The 24,758-nt window shown below is 42.4% G+C and overlaps 1 protein-coding gene across 3 annotated transcripts in view; it reads right to left on the reverse strand.

The window, feature by feature from the left end:
* The window catches only part of OXR1 (oxidation resistance 1), a 532,223-nt gene that overhangs the window by 224,306 nt on the left and 283,159 nt on the right, over positions 1-24,758 (reverse strand). For all 3 annotated transcript variants that reach the window (XM_006274553.4, XM_014611619.3, XM_014611620.3), the window contains exon 3: positions 24,241-24,431. In XM_006274553.4, the coding sequence (XP_006274615.1) occupies positions 24,241-24,431 (191 nt within the window). The remainder of the gene's footprint in view (positions 1-24,240; positions 24,432-24,758) is intronic.

The following is a 24,758-nucleotide window of genomic DNA, read 5'->3' on the forward strand; positions in this document are numbered from 1 at the left end:
ACTTGTTTTGTGGACGACAAAGTTAAATTATGACCAACATAGAAATACAAAAGTAATGCACAACTTCTAAAGTGTACTCTAATGAGACTGTCCTAGCTTTAATTTGGATAGCAGTATTACGTTAGCAGGGACAGTTACAGCATGTATCAATTTCCCTATAGTTAGGAAACAACATCTTTATTTTGTCTGCTCTGTGGTACTCAAAAAAGTAAAGGAGACAGTTCTACAATAAAAGTAACAAGAAGCCATTCTAGACCTGATTTAGATACAGCCTATGTGGTTTTTATCCATCTATTTCAAAGTCGAGTAGCACAGCAGTTAAGGCAGCTTGCTAGAGCTACCTAATGCACGAGTTAAAGCCCTTCTCCAGATCCACATAAAAAGCCACCTCCAAGCCAACAGAGTACCTGATTATTTGGGATGGGGAGTCAAAGGCAGTCAGAGCATGATGTTACCACAGTCTTGTGTGCCAATGACTACAGAAACCGGCATACACGAACTACATTTATCCTAATGGCCATTACGCTCAGTACAACCTTTCACCTTGACCAAAAGTACCCAGAGTTGCTAAAAAGTGTAAAATTCCAAATCAGGTAAACTTAATTTTAAAAAGATCAGCTCCCATGATGATACCACTTATATCTCTCTCTTCTTTTGGTTCCAAGTGTGATGAGCTGACTCTTAGACATCAGCCACTTGAAATAAAATACTGTCTCAGTTTGCTCAACAAGTTCTCTCTTGCTAATGAATTTTTTACATTAATAATACAAGGGTGATGACAAACAAATACGTTACTTACATTTATGGTCATATTAGATTCTCTGAGAGATTCATTAACCCATGAGAATTGTGTTGAAGTAACCTGCTAAAACTGAAATTACTGCCTGATGAAATATTATTGTTGCAATAAGAGATTTCCTTTGGGTAGGCTACATGAAATTCAGTTTCTTGCAGTTAAGTAACTCTTCTGAGGGAACAAATAATGCATTGTTTTGAAACCTCATTTATTAAATATGTATCTATTTATAGTACGATTCAATCACTCCATTTCTCTCCTACTTTGTTTTCACACTGATGCCAACTGTTGGTAGCAGTCCCATATTCTGGAGGTGACAGGGTAACAGAGGTTGAGATCAGGGCCATCTTAAAGATAATCTTTACAAAACATTTATTTTAATAATTTTCCACATTTACCTCATTAGAAACAGGAGTCTTTCCCCCTTTTTTGCAATTTGGATAAGGTAAGCTTGCAAAATGAAGATTCAGAGCATTATGACTAAGGGATATGGAATTACTTATTTTGGAGAACATTAAGAGAAGGGACAGTGTGCATGCACACATGCACATAAGATGTTATGACTTATCTGTGCTAGGGAAGGCTTCCTTGCTTAGCTATCCCAAAAATCCTTCACATGTGCCGCATGCTGGGAAAGAAAGGGAGCCAGGCTGCCCATGCTGTGTGCTGCCCATGTGACACACATGGCAGTAGGGGAGGGGGTGCTGTGCACGTAACTGAAGGAATCTGGGCTGCCTGTATAGTGGAGATGGCCAGGATGGAGCACTGGGCTCAGCACAGTAAAAGGGAGCTGGACTATACATTTGGGAAGCTGAGTTTCATATGGCAAAGTGAAGATCTGGGCACTAGGCTCCTGGGTGCGCAGGCCCCACATCTGCGCCCAGCACTGCAAATAGCCCTTGGCTGCCAAGAAAATGGATAGCCCTAGTATAAGAACAACATTTTCTAGCATAAAACATTCCTCAGGCTCAGAGTTTCCATTCCCATATTCCTAAAACATTTATTTTTACTTAATATTTTATTTTAATGCCATCAATTTAAGCACTACCAGTGCTGGTATCTTATTTATTTTATTGCCATGTGGCAATAGCCAACACAGTAGTAGAAATGAAGCCTGTACATATATAACAATCACCTGCAAAATATAAACAGATAGGTGCCGACAGGCGTGTGGAAAAAAAACCCCAAAAACTGCTCTTTACCAGAAGCAGCAGCACATTACTTTGACCTGGCTCCTCAGCATCTGTATAGATCAGATGCTTCAGCAGGGCTTTTTGGCACTTATCTACAGCTGAGTCAATCAGTGATTAGATAAAAGTGCACAAAAGCCCCACTAAAGCTCCTGATCTATAGAGACACTGGGAAAGCCCGGTACAACTACCGCGATGCCTCTTCTGGGCATGTGCTGGGCTCAGCAAGGGAGTGCACTGAGGTTAAAGTAAAGCACTTTTTTTTTCCACATCTGCAAGCAGCCTAAATTCTTATACGTCTCACATATAACATCACAGCATGTCATAGCCCCTGGCCAAAAGCAATCTGCGGATATGGAAACATTCAAAATATTTGAAACCCTTTCAAAAGTAGGAAGTTTCAAAACAGAAGCAGTTGGTAACTTCAAAATGGCAGCTTGTTCACATACAATTATTACAAGCTACCAACTTCAGCCCTTTTGAAATTTTCTCCTGTTGAAAGGGCTCCAAACGTTTTTGTGTCCATAGAGTAAGGCCGTATCTATACTGCCTCTTCTGCTGAGTGGAGGATCATTGCCAAGAAAAAGTCCTGCCCATTTCATCCATCTCCACATGTCCTGGTGTTTAACAAGGTAAAAACAGAAGCTGGATTTCTCCTACAGATGTACAATGCCATTGTACCACTTCAAGTACCTGTGAAGCATCTCAGAGAGCATTTTTCCAGGCTAATTACAGCTAATTCAAGTGAATCACTATTAATTGCAGGGACAAGCTATAGGTGTAAAAGGCTTCTTTTGTCCCATATTTAGACTTGAATCCATCAGAACCGCCTCAAATGCAAGGTCTGTTTTTACCCTTATGGAGCAGAGACATCTTAAAGGGGTCCTAAGCATGCATCTCAGCATTGTTCTCCACCTCTCCTAAGAATGATTTTGAGAATGACATGTAAGGCCATGTTCAGGACCCCTCTAAACCACTTAACTTGCCTGATTACCAGGCCATGGTGTGCATGGAAGGGGGAGGGAGTGGACAGGTCTTGTTTCCTGGCGTGGCAGGAAGTGAATATAGACACAGTATAAACTTGAGTCTCTTTTGAACACCCAGCAATTCCCTTCAACTTCAAGTAGGCCTGTTTAGTGGTAAGCACTTTTGGAAATCAGGCCACTTATTTAAATGCCTGAATATGAATTTAAATGCCTAATTTTAGGCTTGTATTTTTGAGCATCTTGGCTGATATTTCTAGACCTCTCCGAGGACCTGATCCAGCCCACCACACAGACTGTTTCTTTCCACTTTCCTTATTCATCTAGCCACAGTTCCCACTCAGTTTCTTCACACAGTCTCACTGCTGAAGGTGCAAGAGATTTCAAAGCTGCAAAACCTGCCATATGGAGCAGCTCTTCTCCCCCTCACTGGAGCTTCATCTTATTTTTCATCTCATCTCAAAATGTTACTTTTCTCCCTTGCTCATACCTCTTAAATCCTCGTTCCCTCTGCTGTTTTTCCTTTAAACTGTGTAACAGCATTCATTAAGTTTGGAAAACATATTGAGATACAGGTTTTAAGAAAGAAGAGATACACATACAGCTCTTCTATGCTGAACTGAAAGACAGGAAACCTGTAAAGTGGTATCAGTGCTGTGGTAAACAGTACATTTTAAAATTCACTTCAAATTAAAGAGGCCCTGTCTTCTCATCTGTTCCAATTCTGTTCGGTGATATGTATGCATATTAGGTGAAACACTATACTGTTTAGTGCAAAGACTTTTTAAAAAAATGAAAGCCAGTGAGACAATTGGCCATCTGTATCTGCAGGAACATTCACAGTTGCTGTGACTTCCTCTGCAAAGCATATGTGTATAAAAATGCATACTTATAAATATTTGGGCATGGGAAATAGCATCAGATTTACAATGAGACTGTAAATTGAGAAGGTACTGTGAATGCAAGTGAAAGAAAACAAAACACATATAAGTTGAAGCACTAACAAATAAATACAAATAAAATAAATGAACAAAGCAAAATTACAAACAAAAACAAAACAACAACAAAACCAGAAACACCCAATGAAAAAGGTCCTGGTCCTAAGAGAGAGTAACTGCAAAAACACTGGAAAAATACAGCATTTTCCAAATCTTACGGCTACTTCATTTACACAGACAGAATACATGGCTGAACTATATGACCCAATGTTTGGGAGTCCTCTTTTTCCTCCCAATCCTTTTCTCTCATATTGTCCTGGCTCTCTCACTATACCTTTTATTCTGTTTCAGTTACCTTAAGAGCAGCCAGGGCATGCTACAAAGCTGTATTCTCCTTTTAAGGGCTGTGGCTGTAATGCTTCCCTTCCACACTTAGGCAATGACACTGCAAATCTGACAACTGCCCAAGTGGCTAGACAGCAACCATTATTGATAGATGGAAGACCCACTTCAAAAATAGTGAGGCTTGTGCTTTGTTTTTCACTATTTCAGTTACTTTCAGATTTACACCAGGAATGTCAGGAGAGCCCTTGTGTAACCTACACCTAACAGGGTGGCTCTGTCCCATTCTTGTGCCTAAACTAGAGGTTGGAAACATAGCCTGCAGGATGCATCTGGCCTCCTGAGCCACTGGATTTGGCCTAGCCTGGCCTGGCCCAGCCCACAGAGCTGGAGGGCTTGGCCCCAACCCTGCTCCCAGGCTGTGTGCGGGCTCCAGCCAGTTGGGGCCTGCACTGGGGCTGGAGAGCTGTATCCACACTGCCTGTGCTTCTTTCCCAGCAGCTAGAAACTGCATCCACACTGCAAAGAGGGGGAAAATGGAGCCAGGGCTGGATTAACATATAGGCAAACTAAGCACATGCATATGGCCCTGAGCTATGGGGGGCCTCCGTGGTGGCAGTGCGAACGACCTCCTCTGCCTCCCTTCCTTTCCCCTCCCCTCCGCTGGCCTCGCTGCCTCAGTGAATGCTTCCTTGTAGCAGCTCCGACCCCTTCTCCCTGCAGGCAACAGCGCCAGGGTGGGGAGGGGGGGGGGGGTCTCAACTAGCCTGGGGCCCACGAGGGGGGTCTCAACTGGCCTAGGGCCTACTAAAGGGTTAATCCAGCAACAGAGAAGCAACAGTGGCATGGGTACAACTGGAAGCTGCAGGGCCCTGACAACTCCACTACTTGTGCCAGAGCTGCTACCCCTTCTTGTGCCGTGCCCCCCTCCCTGGCCCTGACATCACTCATCGCTGCCCAGCTCTGACAGGCACAGGCACAGAAGCTGTATTGGAGCTTTGCAGTTTCCAGCTGTGCCCACACAGCTGCTGCTTCTCCCCACTTCCCACCCTCTCTTGCAACTGGGAGAAGCAGTGCAGGTGCAGCTCCCAGCTGCCTGGCCTTGGCACAATGTAGCGAAAGAGCCCCACACCCCCAGGCACTGACATGCCACCAACACTAAACAGCCTGTGTTGGGCTGGGCCTCATTTGTCTGGCCTGTGGCTGCTTAAAGGTTGCTGACCACTGGCCTAAACCATTATAGTTCACAAAATCACTACCTCTCATCTGATGAACTTTTCCCTTTCCCTCAAGCCACAGCCTCATGTTGTCAGGTGTGGAAATCCCAAGAAATTAGTCCCTGGAGAAGACACAATCAGGAATGTCAGTTCAACTCACTGAGTCAGACAGAAGCTACTTTAGTATCTGACAATACATGGTTTTGCAAAATTATGGACATTTTAATAGAATGAATGGGAAACAATTAGGCCTGAAGAACACTGACTCAATACTGAAATGCATGCCTTTCCACACACATCTATTTCTTTCTAAATCAGATAATAAAATCAATTGCCTTAGAAGACAAAGGTTAGCTAACCTCTATCTAAACATTGAATTTACCTTTTTCATCAGTTGTTAGTATGTTGGCAAAATTATAAGGTGACAACGGTGGGATAACTTTTCACATTGCCATGGTACCAATTTCAAGAGTAGCTGCCATACATTTTTACCAACACATTTGCTTGGTAGCTGTTTTATCAACAATGTGAATTTAAAGTCCTGCATGTCTCATCACCAGTGTCTCTTCTTCTTTTTTCTTCTGATGTAAGAGGATTTAAAAAGTCTTAACAATGAGATAATAGATTGACCAAGTGGCCTTAAAGCAGTATACAGTTCTGCCATGTGGTTTAGTTCACTATTTTCATTTATTAAGCAAGCAATGGCTGAAATAAACAAGGGGACATTTGATCCAAATTCGTAAGGAGAGAGCATCTTGTGGCACTCAACCTTAGCCCTTGCCACCTAATTAAGAAATAGGATTTATCATTTCTCAAAGAGATAATAAATATGCAGAAACATTCAGGTAATATGAGAGAGCTAAGTAAAAACCTAATAAAAAGAAAAATAAAAAAGTTCTGAATTTAAAGGCAAAAACTTGCAACTTGATGCAACAAAAAAAGCAGAGATAAATCCTCAGAACTGCAACTAGGGAAAACTAACATAAAAAACTCCTGAAGTCTGGAAATAACCCTCTTCCCCAAGAACTTTACATTCAAGAGCTACTTAAATGCTTATTTTTACTGATAAATAAATTGGCCCTTTTAAATTGATTCTTTCCCACAAATCCAGAAACTAATAATATTAATAAAATAATAATAATAATAGTAAGAATAATAGTACAATGTTCAGTCAGATGAGTCAACCACAGAACACTAATCCAAGAGAGCCTAATGACTCTGGGTTGAAGAGAAAACAAGGTCTCCCTTCTGGTTTCCTTTCCAAAGCATCAAATAGTCAAAAGGCCATCAATACTTTCAAATTCTAAACTCAAATGTGTATGTGCAAATACCACTGTCTTCAGTAGAACTGCACCTCTATTGATGGCCATATTTGACCATTTGCAAAGTAAAAGTGGAAGTTTATAAGCAAAATTGTCAATTCTGGCATCTATTCTGGGGGGTCAGGGTGAAGAAATTTGGGTGTTCTTTTTAGTTATTCCAGTCAAACCCCCAGACAGAAACAAATACAGCCTGGAGATAAATGTTATACAGATAGTGTCATTAGGATGGCTTTGACTTTCCAGACCACGGGTGATGTGACAAGGAGGAATTTTGAGCAGACAAGGTCAACCTAGTGAAGTAAGGGAAGAGCACTATTGCTCACAGACTTTCTAACTAAGGGAGCAGGCTTTAAACTAGGTTTCATGGGGGGTAGTGACATAAGCTCAAAGGTAAGCATGTCTGCAGTGACCTGGAGAGGTGACAGCTGTTGGGAAGGTAATGCAGCAGGAAACAGATTGATGAAAAGTTTCTGAAATGTGCTGGGAATAATTTTATGATACAGCAAGTGGAAGAAACAACTAGAAGGGAGGTTCCTCTAGATTTGATTCTGAATAGGGAAGAAATGGTTGAGAATGTGAAGAAGGAAGGCAACTGGTAACAGTGACTGTAAAATGATAGAGTTAACAATTCTTAGGAAGGGGGAAATTGGAGAATATCAGAATAAAGCAAGCAGCCTTTCAGCCTGGAAGGATGGATCCAAAATTGGTTGGCAAGATCATGGAAAGTGAGCTTTAGAGGGAAGTAGAACACAAGAACAACTTGACTAAATCATGAGCTATTCAATGATCTGAAGTTTATGAAGGAATCATGCCTAGTCAAATTACTAAGGATAAGTATAAAGGTATAACAGGGAGATATCGTTGCAAAATCAGAAAGGCTAAGACAACGTGAAGTGCAACTATCAAGGAACATAAAAGATACAAACACATTTTATAAGTATATCACCAGTAAGAGAAAGTCCAAGGAAAGACTTAATCCAGTGCTCACTAGGGAGGGAAAGCGAACGACAGATGATACTGAGAGGCTGAAACATTTAAAGCCTTTTTTACTTCACTAGTAGTTTTGCCTTAGCACTTATGCACTTTGATTAGATAATACAGTTCATACTAGTAATAAGGAGGAAGAACTCAGATTAGGGAGGACAGGAGGAACAGATCAGAGACCACTTTGAAAAGTTGGATATTTTCAAATTAGCTGGGCCTGAGAAACTTCACCCTAGAGTATCTAGAGAACTGGCTGAAGCAACCTCAGAGCCTCTAGTAATCATCCTGTAAGAAGTAAATGAACTAAACATGAGAAACTGAGAATTATAGTACTTAAGTGAAAGTATGACTTATGGGCACAACCAACATAGATTTGGTGAGATAATTCTCTCAATTATCTTTGAGATACCATGGAGGAAGGACTGAGGATCCAGATGACTGGAAAAAAATACCCACAGTACCTATATTTAAAAGGGGATTCAGGAGTATAGACCAGTCAGGGCAATTGTAATTCCTGGAAAAATGCTATTACAAATAATCAAATATATTTCTATATACCTAGAAGATAACAAACTGACAAGTGACAAAGTGACATGTCTTTATCAAGAAGATCAGGTCAAACTAACCCAATCTTCTTGTGTTATATAAACTGGGTTTATATAAATAACAGGGTAACAGGGTTAATCTACCTTTGTATATAGGGAAGAAACATGATAGAATTGACCTGGCCTTTATTAAGACTTTTGTCAATGTGCCACATGACATTCTCTCAAGAAAACTGGAAATATGGTCTACAGGAAATTTCCCTAGGGTAGGTAACACTACTGGTTGGAAAATACTCAAAGAAGAGCTACATTGGCTTGATCACTCTTAACTTGGAAGGATGTATCAAAAATAGTGTTCCCTAGGGGTCTGTCCCTAAGTATTCAATAGATTAATTAGTGATTTGAATAATGGAATAGAAAGTACATATATTACATTTGCTGATGTTAAGATAGGAGGGGCTGAAAATACTCTGGAGGACAGAATTAGAATTCAACAGGGGTGATAAACTGAAGAAATAGCCTAATATAGGTAGGATGATGTTCAACTGTAGTATGTAGATACAAACTGGGGAAAGACTGCTTAGGTAACAGGGTTATACAAGATTGCAAGTGTGTAAACAGTATCATAGGCAGGCAAGGTTCTTTGGGTAGACGTGATATCTTTTATTAGACCAACTAAATAGTCATAAAAATTGTTCTTTGCAAGCTTTTGGGAACAAACACTCTTCTTCAGACATAAGGAGAGTCTATTGGTGTTCGTGTGCTCTCCTGGGTAGAATAGAAGCTAAAATGCAAAATGCAGGTCTGTGAAAACGCAAATGCGTGGCAGTGAGGATCTGAGGGAACAGGACAATAGGTGTGAGACAACAGTATATTTTTGTGAAAAAACACCAGTATATTGGTATCTATAAGCAGGAGTTATAAATGTAAAACTTGAAAAATAATCCTTTTATTCTATTTATCACTTGTTTGTATATCCTTATCTGGTAGGCATGTTCCCACCATAACACAGGACAGCAAAAGAATGCTTGGATCTGGATCCTGACAGGGCTCAAGCATGAGATAACTATTGAGCTTCTGAATCCTGTCAAAACAGAGACACTAAGGAACTTTAATGTCAAAACTGAAGTACCTATTCAATTCTCCAATCTGTAGTCTTTGATGGCCCCAAGGTTTATACAGTGATCTGAAGATGAAACATTTAATACAGACAATTATTATAAAATATTTTTTGAAGCTTAGGGGTTTATCAATTCCTCATTAATTAATTCCTCACTTAAGGTCATGAAGAAAGCTAGTTGATTTTTTTTGGATGAGTAGAAAAAATATATATAGAAAAATTAGTTTCAGGTCGACCAAAATTATTCAAGAATTGTGAACAGTTTTGTCCAAGAGAGAAATCAAAAAGGAAAAGAAAACAGACATACATTTGATTTTGAATTTAACAATTTTTTTTGATTCTTCATATCAAAACAACAGGTTTAGAGATTTACCTGCATCTGATGATGTTTAAAAAAAATCAAAATTGAAACAAAATATTTTGGTTAGCCCAAAACAAAACAAACAAAGCCAAAATGAATCAATTGTTCATATAGTTCTAGTCATGAACCTATAGCAATGCTGGGCAAGCTTCTCTGGCTATGAGAGAAATAACCAACCTTGAGTTAGAAGCAGGAGGGTGGGTGCTAGGTCCTGCCCTCAACTGGTGCTTCTCTTCACATGGCCATGGGAAAGGCACCCACAGCTGAAGCCCCAAGTCTGCAAGCCGTATCCAATGTCTCCATGTAGGTTGTAGGATGCCAAGCCCTGATCTACAGCACAGGTTTTTTTCCTGTGAAAAGGACTCGCACTGGAAGTAACCTGATAATTACTGTATCCACATAAAACAGGTTTCCTGTTTGTGCAGATGCCCATGCTAAAACATAAATGAGAAAAAAAAATATCACAAAATATTTCCAGTTACCTTATGCAGCAATCCTTTTTTTTTTAAGATTTTTTTTTTTTATCAGGGTTTTTTTTACAAGATTTTAGTGTCTCTAATAACTATTTCCCATCATAAATCAGATGCAGAATGTAACACATACTTAAAAGATTACCATGGAATTTTTAAACGGCTGCAGCACTGACGTTCAGGGGTGAGGTGAAATCAGGGTTAAGCCTGTGTGAATATTCACACGTTCCTAATATTTTATCCCATCTCACAAACCATGTTGGTACCTTTTCCATGGACTTGGACAGAGGTTCAGTAACTGGGTTGGTTGGTTAACTTGCGCCCACTCTGCTGACTTTATGGCTGTAGAAGGCAAACAAGTCACAACTGCAATCCGACCATCAGTTATATACAACAGCATTAAGAGTTGGTGTTGCATTAATCCCTGTAGAATTTGACCGTGTCCTGTAGAAACAATGATTTAGGGGAAAAAAAAATCTGTCTTTTTTAAATTTAGCACCAGCACAGTTTTCAATTTAGTCAGAATACAAGCATCAGGCTACAAGGGGTCTGTTATGCCCACAGTAATAATTTCAGTATCTACTTCAGGTCTCGAATTTAACCCACACTCTTTTTAATTATTACTCTAGTTTATCTAGTACAGACTTGAGTAAAGTGTTAATCACCAGATAAATATTGACATTTAACTGTTTGGTTTAAGATTAACATAATACAATTATATTTAAAAAATGGAAGGAGTAAATCCTGCTGAGAAAATCAGAGAACATTCATGCACTGTTAATGCAATTTCTTAATCCATTTATCTCCGTAATGATTAGCCCATGTTGTTTGATCTTGGACACTGATTGATTCTGACGGAGAACAATGTACAAACAAGGTCAGAGGAAAGTAAAGCTTTGCTGTAAAATCAGTTACTGACCTAATTAAATTAGCATGCTAGTTTTTAGAAGCTATTTTGTTGGAACCTCTCAGCAGAATACAGCACACTGGAATTTGATTATTTTTCTGTTCCTGATTCACTTATCTAGTCTTGATGTATCCTTAAATTCAACTTCAGGAAGTCACAAATAACTTGCTAGTCTGGACCTGCTAGAATAAATTCCATCTCTAATGAACTAGAAAATCTTTCAAGACACATAAGTAAAAAAAATGGAACAATTATAGCAGGCATTCTAACTTAACAATGTAAGACAGTGGTGGCTTGACTTCTTGGCCCCAGGGGCCAGATGAGTGATCTGGGGACAATTCACAGGTCAGTGCGTAGATCAGGCCCAACGTGCCTGGAACCAGTCTTGCCCTGTGCCGGGTACCCAGACTAGTCCCAGAGCCTCAGCCCCACACCCCTGACATAGTGTGCAGGGCCACACTAGCCAGCCTGTAGGGTGCCCTGTAGGTCAGGAAGCTTGGTAGCAGGGGAGCAATAATTAATGCTGCCACCAGTCCTCTGCTACCAAATTTCTGGAAATATGGAGAGCCCTACGGGCTGGACGACATGGCTGCACAGGCCCGAGCTGGCATGCGAGCTTGGGGATTAAACAACCCTGACATAAAACATAACCCATTTTATTCTGAAGTCAGAGAGTGTCAGACTTTTGCTACAGGTTTCGGTTTTGGCTCATTTAGCTCTCAAACACTAGTAAAAATAGCATGCTATTAGCTAGGTCACTGGATCTAATTCTTAACTTCAGTTTTTTTATGAAAAGGGATCTCTACTACAAAGTGATTTTCTGCTAAAACACTCCTAAACTTGTGTTATTCAGTGGACTGGATTATTAGCATTCAGCTTTTCTCCTTTTCAGTTTACTACAGACATTTAGGGTGTATACAAATGTTCAAATGAACTAGTGGAAGTTAAGCAGTTTAGTTCAAGCTGTTGGAAACTCTATAAGTAGAACCCCGCACAATGTGCACTGCTGACCTGCACTGGGCTCCTAGTACAAATACCCAGCCTGCTTTCAGGCTCCCCTACCTGCCTGGAGACAGGCAACAGCAGCTGTGGGCACAAGTCCTGACCTGTGATTGGCTGGTGGCCCCAGGGACCATGCCTTCCCCTTGTCACAACACACCTTTCCATCCCTCACAGCTGTTAGGATGCCAGACAGCAGACCCAAAGCAGGCAGACTGTCTTTTCAAGCCTGCCAATTTCTCCTCCTCGGCTCCAGTGATTCTTATCCCAGCGGTACCAGCCAATGGACCCAGTTCCAGGGCAGGTCGAATGAGGCTGCTCACGGTTTGGTACTACTGGGTCAGGGTTGGGTGCTGTTCGGGTGCTGGTGGGTGGAGTGCTGGCAGGGCCAGGTCTGGGAAGGGAAGGTTTGGCCTGTCTATTTCTGTTGGGGGTGGCGGGTCCATAGCAGGGGTGGCAGCAGGCCACACTATGTCCCTGTGGGGGGAGGGTCAGAGGGCTCCCCACCTCTCTGCTTTAGGGCCCAACCCTGCAGCCCCACACATGGGGTTGTGGGTGCAAGGCTCAAGTGCTGCAGGTGGGAACTTCTCCCCAGCAGGGCACAAAGCTGGAACTGTCCACAGGCCTATGCAGGAACAGGCTGCAGGAATGGGGCTCTAGATGTGCAATGCAAGGGAAGCTCTGCTCCCCTCCCTCCTGACACTTTAAAGTCACTGCCCACACCCCAAGCATGAGGCTGTGGGCACATGGCTGTCAGGTCCTCTCCTGCTGGCCATTGCAAAGCTGGCACCTGCAGCCTTACATGTGGATTTGCAGGTGCAGGGCTATGGATTTGCCCCACCGGGGGATGATTTCCTACTCTGCACTTTAAAAGAAGTACCATGGGGCTCTGGGCACAGCACTCTGAAGTGCTCTGCTGGGGAGGGAAGCATCTCCCCCATGGGGCACACAAAAGCCAATGCTCACAGCCCCCTCCCCCTCCAGGAGCAGGGGGGAAAGTCTCCAAAATGTTCTCCAGACCAGGGGAAGCATTACTCCTTATGCTCCTTCCCTCTCCTCCCAGGCTAGCCTTGAGGGGGCTGGGACTGGGGCAGCAGGGCAAAGCCCCTGCCTGCTCCTTAAGGCAGGGACTCTGGTCTGGGGAGTGGGAAGGGACAACTTCCTCACCCCAGTTCCCACAAAATGATTAGGTAAGTGTACAAACATTCATTTTATCAGTAGAAACTATACTGGAGGCAGCTTCTGCCTCATCAGACAAGGCAGAAGTGTCTACCAGACCTGCCATTTTTGGTCCAGTAAAAACTGCTTGAATGTTTGTACCCTTGGCATTTCCACCAGCAGAACTGCAATTCCACCAGCAGAAATGTAATGCTTGGACCTCCTTTTAGGTTAACTATTGTAGAGTTACAGATTAGGTTCACTTCAATATTTGTTTAAATGCTATTTCAATAAAAGTTGAAATCTATATGATTTATAGGGTTCTCTTCTTGAAGTTTTGCACCAGCATTTGATGCCACTAGGTAATAAGAGCAACCATCTTTGGACTTCCCTTACCAGATTCAAGTCTATGAAATGCAGTCTTACCTTCATAATTCTTTCACCTTAAAGTCTATGTAGCTTGCAATTTTTATTAAATATTTTCTTCAAATGGTGGGGGCATGTCTAAGATTCTATACAGCTAATACTTACTGGAAAAGCTGAAATGGTATCAAACTATTTTTTAGCAACAAGACCAAGAACGGTTAAATAACATCAAAATTCATATTGTGAGAATTTTAATGGTCCAGATTTTAAAAAGTTTGAAAAAAAAATAATTTAAACTGCAAAAAAATCTGTTTCTTTCAATGGATCTGGAAATTTTCAGGCCAAAGCAAAATTCCAAGCCAAAATTATGGTGAGGAGCAGACAATAATATTTAAAATGGAAGCTGGTTTCAATGTGAAGGTGGTAGCTTCTGCATAATGAGCAAATTGCCTTTTGTGTATTCAAGCTTTAGATTAGTATTGGGCAGATCAAGGCAGAAGGAGAAAAAATTATTTGGAGGCGCGCCTCCCCAGCAGGTAAGTCCCACCCGGCCAAGGTCCCACTCAACTTACCCCTGCTCCTGCCTCTACAACACTGTCCCTCACCACAAGGGCCTTGAACTAGCCCCTGCCCCTTCCCTCCACAAGGAGGAAACTGCTGGGCTAGGGCACTAAGCCCCCCCTGCCTCATATTGAGTCCAAGAGGCTCCGAGATCTATCGGTGGATAAAGATCCACTGGTTGGTGACCACTGCTTTAGATCACCTGCAGTGCATAGATCAGGCAAACTTGTTCCAATATATTACTCAGTATGCCCATACGTACTGCAAGTTCAGGTGGATGTTATCCAGCTCTTCAAAGGTCTAAGTTGAAATAACATGTTTATCTGAACAGAAAGAATGAATCACGTTCACTCTCACCCAACAGAACCTCCCTAAAAGGAGGGAAACTCACAAAAATTTGTGACATTTCTGATTTAACCACTGCTGACATCTTGTTCCCTGCAGGACAGTCCAGGAGTGCCATGTTACGCATTCACTCTCACCCCAGCAGAGGGTTACATGCATTTCTGCCACTACTGCCAAGACGAAGTCAAGTCCAAATGTCCTGTGCTCTGCTGGAGTCGTAGGAGGGCAGTGGAAGGCACAGCTAGCTTCAGAAGGATCTGCTGAATTCAAACAGTGAAGGGAAGACTGTTCCGTACTACTTGGGTCTTCGGCAGAGGGAGCTGACTACTGAACAACAATTCATTCCCATTCACGATGTTCCTGTTCTGAAGCCAGTATTGCTCGTCTTTTTCAGTGGTTTTGGAAAACAGCACCTTTTCATCACAAGGTGCATGCGGCTTGTTTTCAGAACTTCCCGTCTAGGCCCAGTTCATCTCCCATTAAAAACAAACAGCGCTGCCCCTTCGTGTCTGCAGCATGGATACTGACTCTGAGTTTACATGCCATTTTGGATTATTGCTTATGGAAGGACTGGGAGGTAGAAACGAGAAATCACAAATCTCCCCTGACATTTCTTTTCATTCTGTATACCTGAAGGAGCTTTTGATTAAAGCAACCTTTTTGTATTCAATGTATTGTTTCTCTCACACATAGGAACACAGCACATAAGGGCAAAGGGCAGTAATGTTAAAGCTCTAACTTCTAAATATTCCTGCTGACTCACAATATAAAACCTATATTTTTTGCCTCCTTTAAAGGTCCCTGGTGAGTTGAAGTCTCAAGCTTGTAAAACACTTCAAAGATACAGAATATTATTACATGAGCAGTTTAATGCTTTAAAAGCAGTTGTCTTTGCACACATCAGAGGTTTTGTCTGTATAACTTTGCAGTCACCACAGGAGCACAGGAAGCTATTCTTTACCATTTTTTTCTAGTTTGCATACTTCTTAATTATCTTGTAATTGGCACTCTTCCCTCCTCCTCTCAACCACTATAAAACACAGCTCACAAAAATATCAAGGCAAGTACTAAAATGTATAAAACAAGCTACAAATACCAGACATAATATGTGTTTTATTTTACATTAGGGAGCTGTTATGTGTTTAGATGTTCTGATAGAAACTTCTGGTTCTCTCTTAATTCTCTGTATTCTAGTTTATTTGTAAAGATTTAGCACAGAATGTCACATTTTTAAGTGATATATTTTCCCAGGAGTTACCAGCTTACTCTGTTGAAAGAGCTATTATGCAGCTGCACAATGATGCCTAAAGACTTAATAACTGTAAATGAACATGCAATTATGGGATTCTTGAAGGAAGGAAGGCAGGAGGAAAGGAAGGAAGGATGGTCAAATAACTTTCACTGTCTCTTTTATTCCCCCTCTCCCCCTTACTTAGTCTGAAAAATGACTTTAGAAACTACAACTTCCAAACTGTTCTTTTCCTTTCTTCTGAATGCTAAAAGTCAGAGCTTTGCCAGAACCGTTTCCATCTCAGTGTTATCATCAGGTACAGAACTTGCAGAAGTAGCTTTAGGCTCTTATTCCTCAGCATCAGATTTCAAATAGCTAACTTCAAAATACAACTTTTGATTGACCAACTCCATTGATATGTGTTGATATAACTGGAAACCAATATACTAATGTTAGAAAGAAAAATGTATTGATATATACCAAGGATACACTAGGAAACTGGTAGAAATGCAAAGCATATAATAGACTTTAAATGTATATATTTACAAATAAAAATAAAATATAAAAAATGTATATATACTCATCTACCCACACACAAATAAAATATAGACCAGAATGCTTAATGCCTATGGACCATGCCCATACTAGGAAAATTAGGTTTTGCAATCTAGTGCCCAGGCAACTTAGTCTAAAAAGGATCTATCTAAGATGTTATCTGTCTTGGCCCACGCTGTGAAGGCCCACGCTGTATATCTATTGAACATTCTCTACATATTAGAATTCTACATACATGTTCTACAAATAGACCATTCGACATACATTGAACACTTACACATATTAATTCTCCCAATATTGATGTGAGATAACAATGAAATAGTATTCCTATTGCTGATAGGCAAACCAAAAAAGATAAGTAACTTGCCCAAAATCACATAAGGAGTAAGTTCCAGAGTCAGGATTAGTTATCATTTGTATGTCATACATATGCACAGCATTTGGGATTTTAAAACTGGGATCAGACCTTCCTGAAGTGCTTGAAGCTAAGCTTGAAAGTACCTACCAGTAATTTAGATGTTCAGGTAAACACGTGATACTTTGTGAAGTGTGATCCACAGTTGCGCCTCCTGCCATGCACTACATGCATAGTAGGAGGCATGACTGTGGGATCCAGCATCAGATCCAATCATACCTTATTGCCAGTGCAGGGACAGCCCGAGATCACAAACAGCAAGCTCCTGCACTCCATGTGCTCCAATGGCTGTGAGCCCCGTCATTGAAGGAGATCCCAGACACAGAAGAGCACTTGGCCACATGTTCAACTAATAGCGTGATAAGAATGAGCCACAAAGTTATTACCAGGGTGGAAAAAAATCAACTGTTATTTTTAATTTAAAATACTGATTTTTTTAAGATGCTTTTTGAAAAAAACAAACTTATATAAAGATAGTTTTAATTTAAGATATGTTAAAGCTCAAAGATATCATCATGGAATAGGGATTATAACTTCTAATTATATATTTGAAACAATGTATTCATGTAAACTTTTTAGAAACTTTATAAATAGGTCACGACAGGCCATGGGCTATATTAGGGGCCCGGTCTTATGGGGTTCCCAGACAATCCTCTATAGATTAGTAAAGACTAAAGAAAACCACTCTACCCAGTGGGACTCAGTGCTCAGTCCCAAAGAGCCCATTAAACATCTCTGTGATGCAGTTTCAGTTCTCAAACTGTGGATTTGTCTCTCCAGAGATCATAAGAAGACAAGGTTCTTTGGGTAAATGTGATATCTTTTATTAGATGAGCTAAATAGCTGGAAAAAAATGTTTTTTGCAAGCTTTCGGGCACAAAAGCCCTTCTTCAGGCATGGGGAAAGAGTTTGTCATCTCCAGAGATAACATCCTTGTTAACAGCAGTATATGAAGATGAGAGATAACAGATCTGATAACCCACCCATCAGCCCTCTTGTCTCTGCAAGTTTGTGTACACACAGTCAAGCCCTACCTTTCTCTAAAAGTGCAAAGTTTCAATAAGTTAAATGAATAAAAGGATAGCAAACAACAAGAATGCACTTTTTGTAGAAAACCAAATAAATCGAGGCTTCCTGACCAGTGATTTAAATGGTGATTCAAATCAGTTTGATTTAAATCAAATCCACCCTGGCTATTACATATTTACAAATATGGTAACAGTGTGGTTAGCACCAAATTAAAATACTTGGTGGGAGGGGGGAATCAAATGATTTGTCTCATCTTCATGATGAAATTTTTGAGGAAAATTAGTTTTTCCCTTATGTAAGAACATGAGCAAAAAATATAAAAATTGACAGTCTGCTACATGACAATCAAAGTTCAAACTAACTCACTGAACTTAATTCATTAATTAACCAATATGCTTAATTTAATTGACCAATACGCTTGCAAATTCTCAGAAAATCCTGTGTTTATTCACAAGGGTGTGGTGAGGTGTTTTGCATTAATACATAACATGATGGTTAAATCCTTGCATTAAGGATTCCGGATCACAGGCCCTGGTTCTCACCCTGACATGTCTACCAATACAGCAATGTACAGGCAATCTAGAAAGTTTTTGGAGAGTTCTGAGAACAACTTCCTGGTGCAGGTGTTGGAGATGCCAACTGAGTGCTGTGCTCTTCTTGACCTGCTGCTTACAAACAGGGAAGAATTGGTGGGGAACTGTAAATATGTAGAAATGGATGGCAACTTGGGCAGCAGTGACCATGAGATGACTCAGTTCAGGATCCTGAGGAAAGGAAGGAAGGAGAGCAGCAGGGTAAGGACCCTAGACTTCAGAAAAGCAGACTTTGATTCTCTCAGGGAACTGACGGGCAGGATCCCCTGGGAGGTTTGTCTGTGAGGGAAAGGAGTCCAAGAAAGCTGGCCGTACTTTAAAGAAACTTTACTGAAGGTGCATGAACAAACTACCCTGACGCGCAGGTATGGCAGAAGACCAGCCTGAGTTAGCAGGGAACTCTTCATGAGCTAAAACACAAAAAGGAAGCTTACAAGAAATGGAAGCTTGGACAAAGAACTAGGGAGGAGTATAACAGTATTGCTCGGGCATGCAGGGATGAAGGCCAAAGCACAACTGCAGTTTCAACTAGCAAGGGGAGTGAAGGGTAACAAGAAAAGCTTCTACAAGTATGTTAGCAACAACAGGAAGATGGGAAAGCACGGGTCCCATATTGAATGGGAGAGACAACCTAGTAACAGAGGATGCAGAAGAGAGTGAAGTGCTCAATGCCTTTTTCACCTCTCTTCACAGGCCTGGTCAGCTCCCAGACTACTGTACCTGGCAGCACAGTTTGGGGAGAAGGGGAGCAGCCAATGGTAAAACAACAGGTTAGGGACTCTTTAGAAAAGCTGGATGTGTAGAAGTGCATGGGGCCGGAAGGGATGGGTGCTGAGGGAGTTGGCCAATGTAATTGCAGAGCCACAGGTCATCATCTTTCAAAACATGGCTAGGGATCTACCAAATTCACGGTGGAAGTGGGCTGCACGGCAGCTCCTTTAATCTTGCAGGTTCCCTCATGCATGCCCCCCCATTGCTGACTGGCTGGGGAGCCCTGGTGGCCCGGCTGCTTGCTGCTCATTAGGAAGGAGGCAAAAAAAGAGTGCCATATTTAAAACTGCAGTTTTTACCTCCCTGCCAATCAGAAGCAAGTGGCAGGGCTGCTCCGCTGACTGGCAGGGTGTCAGTGGAGGAGCCTGCAATATTAAAGCCCAGATGCTTGAAAAAGGGCAAATATAGCGCCCATCTTCAAGAAAGGGAAGGGTGAGGATCCAGAGAACTACAGACCAGTCAGCCTCACCTCAGCTCCTGGAAAAATCATGGAGCAGGTCCTCAAGGAATCCATTTCTAAGCACTTTGAGGAGAAAAAGGTTATTTATTAAGAGCAGTCATCATGGATTCACCAAGGGCAAATCATGCCTGACCAACCTGATTGCCTTCTATAATGAGGTGACTGGCTCTGTGGACATGGGGAAAGCAGTGGACATGATAGATCTTGACTTTAGCAAGGCTTCTGATACCATCTCCAACAACATTCTTGCAAGCAAACTAAGAAAGTATGGGTTGGTTGGATGAATGGACTCTAAGGCAGAGAGAAAAGTGGTTGGATCATCAGGCTCAGGTGGTAACAGTCAGTGACAAAATGTCTAGTTGGCAGCCAGTATCAAGGGCAGTACTCCAAGGGTTTGTCCTGCGGCTGGTTTTCTTCAATATCTTTATCAACGAGCTGGAAGATGGGGTGCAGTGTACCCTCAGCAAGTTTGCAGATGACACCAAGCTGGGGGGAGTAGTAAATACACTGGAGGGTAAGGCTAGGATTCAGAGAGTCCTGGACAAATTGGAGAGTGGGACCAAAAGAAGTCTCACAAGGTTCAAGAAGGACAAGTGCAAAGTCCTGCACTCAAGATGGAACAATCCTATGCACTGGTAACAGGCTGGGGACCAACTAGCTAAGCAGCAGCTTTGCAGAAATGGACCTGGGGGTTGCAGTGAACAATAAGCTGAACATAAGCCAACAGTGTGCCTTTGTTGCAAAGAAGGCTAATGGCATACTGGACTGCATAACTAGGAGCTTTGCCCCCAGGTCAAGAGAAGTGATTCTTCCCCTCTATTCAGCACTGGTGAGGCCACATCTGGAGTACTGTGGCCAGTTTTGCCAGCACCCCCCCTCCATGGAAAGAATGTAGACCAGCTGGAGAGAGTCCAGTGGTGGGCAACAGACATTGTTAAGGGGCTGAGGCACATGACTTCTGAGGAGGGGCTGAAGGAACTGATCTTATTTAGTCTGGAGAAGAGAAGAGAAGACAGAGGGTATTTAATAGCAGCCTTCAAATACCTGAAGGGCGGTTACAAAGAGGATGGAGCTAGACTAGGGGTGGCTAATTATTTGGGCTGGAGGACAACAAAGGGAGCTTTGCTGACCTGTTGTGGGCTGGGGGAAGGGTGCTGACCAAGCCAGCGCAGCTTGGGGATGGGTGGTGTTGACTTGGCCTGTGCAGCATGGGAGTGGTGCTGGATGATGAGGGGGGAGGAGGGGGTGCAGACCCTTCTTGGCGTGGGGGGATGGCATTTGATCCTATCCAGCCTGAGCCCATCCACCTTGAACCCACCTTAGGAGCTCGGGATGCAACAGGCAGGTAGGCTCTCCAGAGAGACCATCCCAGGACCTGCATGAGCAGAGCCTGCTTGGCTAGGTGGCTGGGATGGGCCCGCGGGCTGGCAGAGAGTAGCACCTGAGCGGGAGGGGCAGAGGCCAGGATCACTTGGGCAGTGACAGTGCAGGGCTGGGGCCTGAGGCAGAGCCGTGATCCACTCCCCACATGCTCCCGCTTGCAGAACCAACACTTGTTGCATGGATGTGCAGGAGCAGATTGCGGCTCTGCCTTGAGCCTCAGCCCCATGCTGTCATTGACCCACAATCCCAGCCCCAGCATTCCCAGCCCCACCCACCCATCTGACTCCTGGATGTCACTCCCCACCTGCCTACAGCCCCACCCCTTCTACTTGGCCAAGCGTGCACTACCTGCAAGGGTCCCGAACCAGTCTCCATGAAGACCCCACCTGCTCACCTGCTCCATCTGGCACCTCTGGTGGTAGATGCGGGGTGGATGGCCTGGAGTGCCCAGGCAGTGGGACCAAGTCCAGTAACAGCAGCAATGTTGTCAGCATCAAGTAAAAGCTGCCACCACTAGGTCTGCCGGGAATCTGAGTCTGGCCGCTGTGGCATCCCAGCCCACAATGCACCCAGGGGCAGTGGGACTGGCTGCACGTGCAATGGTCCAGGCTGTCCCCCTCCCCACCCTCGTGCTTGGGCTGGACACGGCCAAGGGACCCGCTGTGGGCCAGATAAAATCCCTCGGTGGGCTGGATCTGGCCTGCAAGCCATATTTTGCCCACCCTTGAGCTAGACTGTTCTCAGTGGTGGCAGATAACAGAACAAGGAGCAATGGCTTCAAGTTGCACCAAAGGAAGTTTAGGTTAGATATTAGGGAAAACTTAGTCACTACGAGAGTAGTAAATCACTGGAGCAGGTTACCCACAAAGGTTATGGAATCTCCATCCTTGGAGGTTTTTAAGACCTGGCTAGATAAAGCCTTGGCTGGGATGATTATATAGTTGGGGATGGTCCTATTAGAGCAGGAGGTTGGATTGGATATCCTCCTAAGGTTCCTTCCAGCTCTAACTTTCTATGATTCTATGATTAACTGGAAACATCAATTTAGCCTCAGTTATGGAACCACGGTAAGTATTCTCATCATTGACCTTCATTGTGGTAGTGCACACTGTCAGGAACTGCCTTCAAACACAGGAATACAGCCCCTGGCCCAAAGAGTTCTGGAGACAGCATCTCATCTGATGCAAGGTGTCACAGCCTTTTGCTGCAGTGCACTCATGAGGATTCATATCAGCTGAACAGGTGGGCCTACAATTTTAGCCCCTGATTTTGCAAACTATATCAAATGGGAGAGCTCTGTGCAGATACAAAAACCAACCAAATGGGATATCTTGTTTAACTGAGGTCTGAGACTGTATGTCTCTCAAATACATATGCCCGTCTACAGTTGGATCCTGGGGCACAATAGAACTTTGAATTCCTTTTTTTTTTTGGTTTTGCAATTATGTCTCTAAGTCTTTTCCTGTGCTACAATACTTCTGAAACTAACTGGAGATAGCCATTACAAAACACCAACATGTGATTAGTACCATATCATTTAAAAATATAACCCCTGTTGATTAACAATTGTGCTACATGATGCTAACCAGACTTCCAGCCCTGAAAAATAAATTGCCTTTTTCTGCTTTGATTACTCTGTGCAGAAACTGGAACCTAATTTCTACTGCAGTGCAAATCTCAGGAAATTTCTCCTTTACTGCTGAGTTCCTGAGGCATATTCCCCCAAATGCAGGTTAATCGAGAATTCTCAGCTAGAGCTCAAATTGCACATTTCATTTATATTCAGGGGAGCAGATCTAAAGTATTGTTTCAAAAGTATTGGCCAAAACATGACTGAAGTGCTCAAAATTTACCAAAGTGACTAATGACTCTGTATGTCCCATTTTTGGGGATGGGACATGAAATGATATACCCTAAAGACTTTTCAGAAGGTTGTGCTCACCACTTCCTGGAAGTCAGGCCCCTGTAAGCTGCCAGGCAGTCAAATATTGAGGCAACCAAAATCACTAGTCACTGTTGTAAATTTAAGACCACAGAATAACATAGTTCATATAGCAAAAGTTTTAGATCCTGCTACTACCCTTTCTCCTTTATCAAAAAAAAACAAAAACAAAAACACTTAAAGCAAGCAGTTGCACAGGTAGCATAGTCCAAACTACAATACTTTTTATTTTTTTTAAATTCTACTATCTTTCCCAGAAATGAGAAGCACATTTTTTTTTAACTCCTTTAGCATAGGGGCATCAAATATATGGCCTGAGGGCTGGATATGGCCCATGGAGCCATTTCACTCAGCTCCTAGGGAGGCTGGAAATTTGGGGCAGAGTCCACCACTGAAATTCAGGGTACAGAGCCCTGTTGGGGATGCACATCTTTGGGGGTTGGAGTTGGGAGGATGAGGCAGAGGATGGCTGCATTAACTGACAGCTCTCTGATGCTACTTACTCCATTGCTGAAGGTGGCCCCACATCTGACTCCTAAGAAGTTTAACAGTTCTTCTCGTGTGTTTTAATTACCTTTAATTAGCCCCTTAACATCTGACTGTAGGGATTTACACCTTACTTTTCAGGCACAGACAGAGAAGGAGTTAGTGCCTATCTTTTACACAGAAGTCTAGTTTAGAGCACATGCATAGGGTGTGGGAGAAAGGTTCAATTCTGACCCGTGTTTGACAGGATTCAGAACTACACCTGCCATTTTCCAAGAGAATGCCTTAACTACTTGGCTGCAGGCTGTTCTGGGTAATGGGACCCTAGACTCCTCTTGATGCTGTGCAACCATGTGAAAAAATTCAAGAGTCACTGGGGCAAAGGATGACAATACAGTTACTTTACTGCTTCCTAGTTATGGCACCTACCACAGTTTACATTTCCTTTAAGACAACCACTGCAGATGCCATATCTGACATTTCTCAAACTTGATAATCAGGTTCAAACCAAAGCACACGTAATATTAATAAAATTAAAGAGAGAGATCTTGCTATCTGAAGGGTTACTTATTCATATATTGGTTATTTACTGTTGAATTTTTCTGTGAAAAAGCATGCCAGTATTAGCAGCAGAAAAATATAACCCGCAATAAGTGTAAAAAAGCTGGCAAGCTTAAAAAATATCTGATTGATCAGTGGCTAGAATTCAGCTGCCTCCCTTGCAGCAATAGAAACAAAAACATCTGAAGAAAAAAATGGCATTTAGCTCACCAATAGTGTAGTATCTCTTCAGCTCACTCCTCCGTGGATTACGTCTTTGTGTATTTGTGGTGTTGTTCTGCTCCTCTTCAGAAGTGGCTGTCTTAATGACAGGCCTGGCATGTGTTGCCTGTTGTCCTGGTGCTGCCAGAGGGTTGCATCCTGCTGCAGTAATATCTATAGACTGGGACTTTTTCTTTAACCTACAGACAAATGGAAATAATGGACTATTAATCTTTGTCGTACAGCTGCAACATTTAGCTCTTTTCTTACTTTATATAAACAGAAAATGGAATGCCATAATTCAACAACGTATTTGTATCACAGTTGTTCCTAGAAGCCTAACTGAAAATACGACATTGTGGTAAACTAGTAAAAGATCGTAAGTTCCTTGGGGCAGGAACTATCTACAGAGATAAGATGTGTTATCTTGGGCTTTACAGATGGAGAACTGAGACACAGGGAAAATAAATGATTTTACAGAAGCCACGTAGGAAGTCTGGTGAAGAACCAGAAACTGACTCCAGAAT

The sequence above is a fragment of the Alligator mississippiensis genome, chromosome 3 (assembly GCF_030867095.1).
Source record: "Alligator mississippiensis isolate rAllMis1 chromosome 3, rAllMis1, whole genome shotgun sequence".
NCBI classification, from domain to species: Eukaryota; Metazoa; Chordata; order Crocodylia; family Alligatoridae; genus Alligator; species Alligator mississippiensis.